General features: G+C 38.8%; 1 protein-coding gene across 1 annotated transcript in view; it reads left to right on the plus strand.

The window, feature by feature from the left end:
• The window catches only part of CAPS2 (calcyphosine 2), a 60,109-nt gene that overhangs the window by 21,562 nt on the left and 31,991 nt on the right, over positions 1 to 6,556 (plus strand). The window contains exons 3-4 of the mRNA XM_006882562.1: positions 561 to 628; positions 5,916 to 6,032. Of these exons, the coding sequence (XP_006882624.1) occupies positions 561 to 628; positions 5,916 to 6,032 (185 nt within the window). The remainder of the gene's footprint in view (positions 1 to 560; positions 629 to 5,915; positions 6,033 to 6,556) is intronic.

A 6,556-nucleotide genomic window follows, 5' to 3' on the forward strand; every position in this document is an offset into this window, starting at 1 on the left:
TGGCGCAGGATAGGGCAGGGTTTAGAGCTGTTGTGCATAGGGTCGCTATGAGTCGGAAACGACTCGATGGCACATAACAACAACAACAACAACTATATGTTTTAATATTGCCTGTGTAATTCAGTAATGTCCAACGCTCCTCCACAAGAGAAATATTTCCAATTTCCTATTTGATTTGCATCCCCTGGATATTCATTGGAAGGCCAACTATGAATTGATCCTGACTTGACAATGAGTTGAGTTTTAAGTTTGATACTCTTTCATTGCCATCAGGTGGACACTAACTCAGACCTTTTCTACGTTTCTGAAGATTTAAATGCACAGGAGAAGATTTACCACTTTTATCCCACGGAGGGACTGGTGGATTTGAACTTGCAGAGAGGTGTGGCCTTTGGGTTAGACATATAATTTCCTATGAACTGTACCATTAGAGCATTTCAATATACTTTAAGTGTGAAAATATATTTTTAAGATGAAAGTGTTCTATAACTCCTATATTAAATATTGTTTTGTTCTTCTCTATGAAAAGTGGTATTTCATTTTTTCATTTTCCTACTCAGGAAGTTGTGGCGGCCGAGAAGAAGAAACAAACTGTTGCTGAGCAAGTGATGATAGATCACTTATCTAGGTAAGTATTAGTAAGTGACTATCAAAATCCATATGTTGTTGTTGTTGTTAAGTGCTGTCGAGTCTCAGGCGACTCATAGCTACCCTATGAAGGCGAGTCCTTGACGGTTGGGTGCCTTTCATCCTCTCTCCAAGTTCATAGGGTTTCCAGAGGCAAGCTATTATGGAAGTGGATGCCACTCCTCCTTCCACACTTGTTTAATCGGGGAGCTCCACCCCATTCTCAGTCCGCATTGGGTAGCCAACCGTTAATGCATTTGACACATCCGTGTCACGATGTTTAGCCTCACAGCAACCACAAGTGACCACGGTTCGGCAACTTGTACACCAGGGCTATATGACCTAGAGGAATGTCTGAACAAAAACAATGAAAGACTGGCCTGAGGGCTGCAAACCAAAAGTCACCCACCTTTGTCTTGGTCACATCGTTTTCTCTTCACTGGGCCAGCTGATCTCTCTCTCTCTTTCAAAATCCATATAGAAATTAAAAAAAAAATTCTTGCTTTTATGTGTGGCTCTCACATATGTCAACAAGTGACTCAGGGATTTCTGAGCATTTTCTGTTTACAGTCTTACAAATTATTTTCCTACCACATAATTCCCAGGTCAATAAAAAACCTAGCGGATCCATGTATTTAGGCCTAAACAGCTTCATAGCCATTTATTTCCTAATAGCTTAACAGCTGCTTGCAAAAGTAGTTCTCATAAATTGATTTAAAATATTATTCTTAATTAACCAAAATTACTTAATAATGGAATATGTTCTCCTTTTGAACATTACACTGTCTCTCAAACCCCAGAATCATTAGAATACTGCAACATTCTCTTAGTTTTCTGTATTGATTTTTCACATGATACTTGCTTCTTATCACAATTGTGAAAAGCTCCACCTATTTTTGCAAATATACAACATTTCTGAGGAATTATAGCATAATCTCATGTTGAAACTATAAATTATCTTAAACTAATAGTTTCTGTGATATAAGACAAATGTGTTTTTGTCTCAATAACAAATGTGTCATTGTGTTTTCATTAAATGAAATATATCACCAAAGAAAAAGATAAGATTTATACACCTCGAACTACAAAACACTACAGAAAGAAATTTAAAGAAAATGTAAATTAATGAAAAGAGGTGCTGTGTTCATGGATTGGAATACATAATGTCTTTAAGATGCAGTATTCCCTACGGTGACTTAAAGATTCGACATAATCTTTATCAGAGTCACAGTGCCCCTTTTTGGCAAAAAGAAAAAGATAACTCATGTAAAATTTCAAGGGACCTTGAATAGCCAAAACAGTCTTAAAAAGAATGGCAAGTTGGAGGATTCACGTTTTTCAATTTTAAGACTGATTGCTCTTGTGGCCTAGTGGCAAGAAGCTGTGCTGCAATACTGAAGGCACGTGGTTCAAGGCCACCAGCTGCTACAAAGGAGGATATACAATCTCCTCTCTTGTGAGTAACTGCCTCTAAAACCCACCAGAGGGTCAGATATGGAACAGTTCCACCTTGACGGTATACACCACCACCACAGCATTTAAAAACAAGGTGTTAATGAAATATTATAGAAAATAGGTGACCATGGAGGACATTGTACTGAGTGAAATCTCAGTCATTAAAGAACAAATACTGCATGATGCCGCTGTTATAAAACAGGACTGACATTGGGGTTTGAAGTAAGCTAAGAAAAGAGGTGATTAATAATGTACAGAACGTTGAAACAGATGAGGGAGAGAACTGCTTAAATGGAATATATGATTAGGTATTATTTGCATGGAGACATATCCTTTCCCAATTTTGAACCATGTGGTGTTTCCTTGCTCTGTTCTGACTACTGTCTCAGAGTCAGCCACAGTTTGTTATGATCCACACAGTTGAATGCCTTTGCATAGTCAATGAAACACAGATAGACATTCCTCTGGTATTCCCTGCTTTTGGCCAAAATCCATCTAATATTAGCTACAATGTCCCTAGTACCACGACCCCTTCTAAATCCAGACTGGACTTCCGGGAGTTCTCTGCTAATGTGCTGTTCCAGTCGTTTTTGGATGATCTTCAGTAGAATCTTGCTTGCATGTGAAATCAATGAGATTGTTCTATAGTTTCCACACTCTGTGGTGTCACCCTTCTTTGGAATGGGAACACATATAGATCTCTTCCAGTCAGTTGGCCAAGTGGTTGGTCTCCACATTTCTTGGCACAACTTGGTGAGCACATCCAGGGCAGCGTCTGTTAGCTGAAATATGTCAGTTGATATACCATCTATTCCTGGGGCCTTATTTTTTGCTATTTCCTTCAAAGCAGCCTGAACTTCTTCATTTGTTACCGGAGACTCTTGCCTATATGTTGTTTCATGAAATTCTTCTATGTCTGCCAATTCCTTTCAATACAGTAGCTAAGTATATTCTTCAAATATTCTTTTAATACTTCCTGGATGATTTAATATTCTGCTGAAAGCATCCTTGATTATAGAAACTCGAGGTTTCAATTTGTTCTTCAGTTCCTTGAGCTTCATTTAGCCTACTTTTTTGGACATTTTGCTCAGCATACAGATTGATTTAATACGGTGAAAAGATTCTTTTTGAGGAAGAATGTTACATCAGGATTGGAGGAAGACTCATCAACAACCTATGATGTACAGATGACACAACCTTGCTTGCTGAAACTGAGGAGGACCTGAAGCACTTACTGCAAAAGGTCAAGGACTGTAGTCTGCAATATGGACTGAAGCTCAGCATCAAGACAAAGATTCTCACCACTGGGCCAATTGGCAGCACTATATCAGATGGAGAAGAGTGGTTGTTAACAATTACAGCTTACTTGGATCCACAATCAACACTTAATACTAGTAGTCAGGAAAACAAAAGACAAATTGCAGTAGGAAAAAAATCTACTGTTAGGGACCTCCCCAGATTGCTGAAGAGCAACGATGTCAGTTTAAATACAAAAGTGTGCCTAATCTAGGCCATCGTATTCTCAATTAATTACTTGTTATGATTCAGAGAGGTCAATAATGACTAAGGATGACAGAAGAAGAATAGATGCCTTTGAGATGTGGTGCTGGAGAAGTCTTGAACATATCATGGATGGCCAAAAAACCAAATTGGTCTGTTTTGGAGAGCATGAAACCAAATCTCTCCTTGGTGGGTAGGATTTTGAAGCTCTGCCCCTTTGTGCATGTGGCCAGGAACAATTGGTCCTTGGAGAAGGACATCATCCTTGGAAGGGTGGATTGACAGTGCAGGAATGAGATCCCAGTTGAGATGGGTTGATACAGTGACTGGGGCAATAGGGGTTGGTGTTTCGGAGTTAATGAGACTGACTCAGGACAGAGAATGGTTCAGAGCTCCTGTACATTGCAGCCAACTATACAGCTATACAGCTATACGTTGCAGCCAACTCAATGGCACATAAAAATAATAATATAGAATGACATATTTGAAGCAGGAGTGGCATTCACTTCCTAAATAACATGCCTCCCGAAACTCTATTAACTTTGATAAAGGTTGATAGTGGTAGAGGGGCTTTGGGCCTTTTGTTCATAGAGTCACTATGAGTCATGCTCAACTCAAAAGCAATTAACAAGAACGACAACATGGGTACCATCATTACCTCTATTTTAGAACTGAGGTTATTGAGGTCTAGAGTCAAGTGACTTACATTTTAACTCAGTCTGTAATTTTTCTCATTCACTGTACAGTTCCTCAAGTGTGCTGTTTCTGTCAGATATTCACACTCTTGCCTCTATTGTTCCTCAGTCTGGGATATCATTACTCTGGCTCTTAGCTAATTTCTATTCTTCAAGTCAATGTAGTGTTGCCTCTTCAAAGATGTCTTTGATGAACTCTCTTCTTTTCCAGAGCTTACGTGCATCCTCTTCTACACTATTTGGAGACAAAGATGGCAAAACTTTGGACTTGTAGCTAGGTGAGGCTATACCTTGGAAAGGAACATCATGCTTGGAATGATGGAGGGTCAGTGAAGGAGAGGAAGCCCCCAATAAGATCAATTGACACGATGATTTCAACATAGGACTCGAGTGTGTCAGAGATGATGATGATGATGATGGCACAGGATAGGGCAGGGTTCAGGTTGGATTTTGTAGGGTCACTATGAATCATACTCACATTGACACTGCCTAACAACAACAACTTTTACTTTATATCCTTAGTTTACTATTGTTATTGTTATTGTTATGTGCCGTTGAGTCGCCTGCGACTCATAGCGACCCCATGTACAACAGCCCTAAACTCCCCTCTATCCTGTGCCAATCGCACTGTCTCTGACACTCCCATCCCAATTTTCCCAGTCATTGAATCGGCTATAACTGTTGTTATTCCACCACCCAAATAGTATCAGAAACCAGCAAAGCATTTTTCAATTTGTTGTTGTTCTGTACCATCAAATCAGAATTCACCCACAGCTGATGCTCCAGCATCAGAGGCAGTTAATCACAGGGGAGGAGGTTACCCATCCCTCGCCTATGGAGCAGCTGGTGGATTTGAACTGTGTTCCTTTGGTATTGTAGCACAGATTCTTACCACTAGGCAGAATGGTAAAATAAAGACATGAAGCTCTTAGCTGTCTCCAAATTTCAATTTAGTTTTAGGTAATACTTATAAAAAAATACCTAGACTTTGACTTTTTTATGGTTAATATTTTAATAGCTTAATTGATTCATGTCTGTTAAAAATATGATCTGAATATTAAGTTAGTTAGTTAAAAATTCATAGGAACCCTATGACAATGATCTTGAACCCTGCCGTCTTTTGTGCCAGCCATCCCTGACCATCTCTGAAATACTTGAGCCCATCATTAAAGTCATTGTGTCAATCCATCTCTTTCAGGGTCTTTCTCTCCGTCGCCGATCCTCTGCCTTTCCAAGCGTGATGTCCTTTTCCAAGGACTGGTCACTCCTAACAACATGGCCAAAGTATGTGAGGCAAAGTTCCACTATCTTTGCCTCCAAGGAGCACACTGGTTGCATCTTTTCCAAGACATATTTATATGTTGGTAGTTTGTGGGATTTTCAGCACTCTTCTCTGACACCATACTAAAAAATATCAGTTCTTCTCATGCTATCCTTATTCACTGAACAATTTTCAGCTGTGTACCAATTGAAAAGACTATGGGTTGAATCAGGTACTCTAGTCTTCAAACTGACATCGTTACATCTAATAATAATATAAACTTATGTTTTATGTAAGTGCTTTTCCAACTACATAAAAAAAAGATATGAATACTGGAGCAACACATTAATTCTCACACTTTGTGCTTTCTAAAACAGGGCTGTAATCAGTGATCCAGGACAAAATGTAGTCAATGGGAAACAAAGCACTCATATCCTTTCAGATCCAAATATGGCACCTCTTCGGTTTAGGAAAAGAACATTACATGAAACAAAGTAAGATTTTAATTGCATGAAGAGAGCATGCAGTATGTCTGTGTTATGCAACTTTTTTCTTTTTTTAAAAAATATATTTCTGTTTCTTTTTTTCTACTGAAACAGTATTTTTATTGTTGTTGTTGCTTTTCTTTTCCCTATGTAAAGGAAGTTTTTGAAGTTCATGTCCCAATTTTATCATTTTAAAATACTGAGACATGACCTTTCTCTGTTCTCCGGGCTTTCTATTTGTGGCTTATGAGATACATTATGTCTTTAAAAATATGTAACACAAAAAACTGGATAAATTATGCATATTATATTGAAACAGATGAGGGAAAGAACAGATTAGTAGTGATATATGATTGAGTATTATGGTTAGCACAGGAATCCAGAATTAAGGTTACATAGAGAAGTGTACTCGGGGTGGGAGGTGGGTGGAAGGGACGTGGGAATTGTATACTAATGAAAGAATTTTTTTTTCTTTTTCTCTTTGGAGGGGGAAGCGAGCTGGTGGGGAGGGGTGGGCAGGGAGAAAAGTGCAG

Source organism: Elephantulus edwardii, unplaced genomic scaffold (genome assembly GCF_000299155.1).
Source record: "Elephantulus edwardii isolate Elephantulus edwardi_28Jun2011 unplaced genomic scaffold, EleEdw1.0 scaffold00021, whole genome shotgun sequence".
Lineage (NCBI taxonomy): Eukaryota > Metazoa > Chordata > Mammalia > Macroscelidea > Macroscelididae > Elephantulus > Elephantulus edwardii.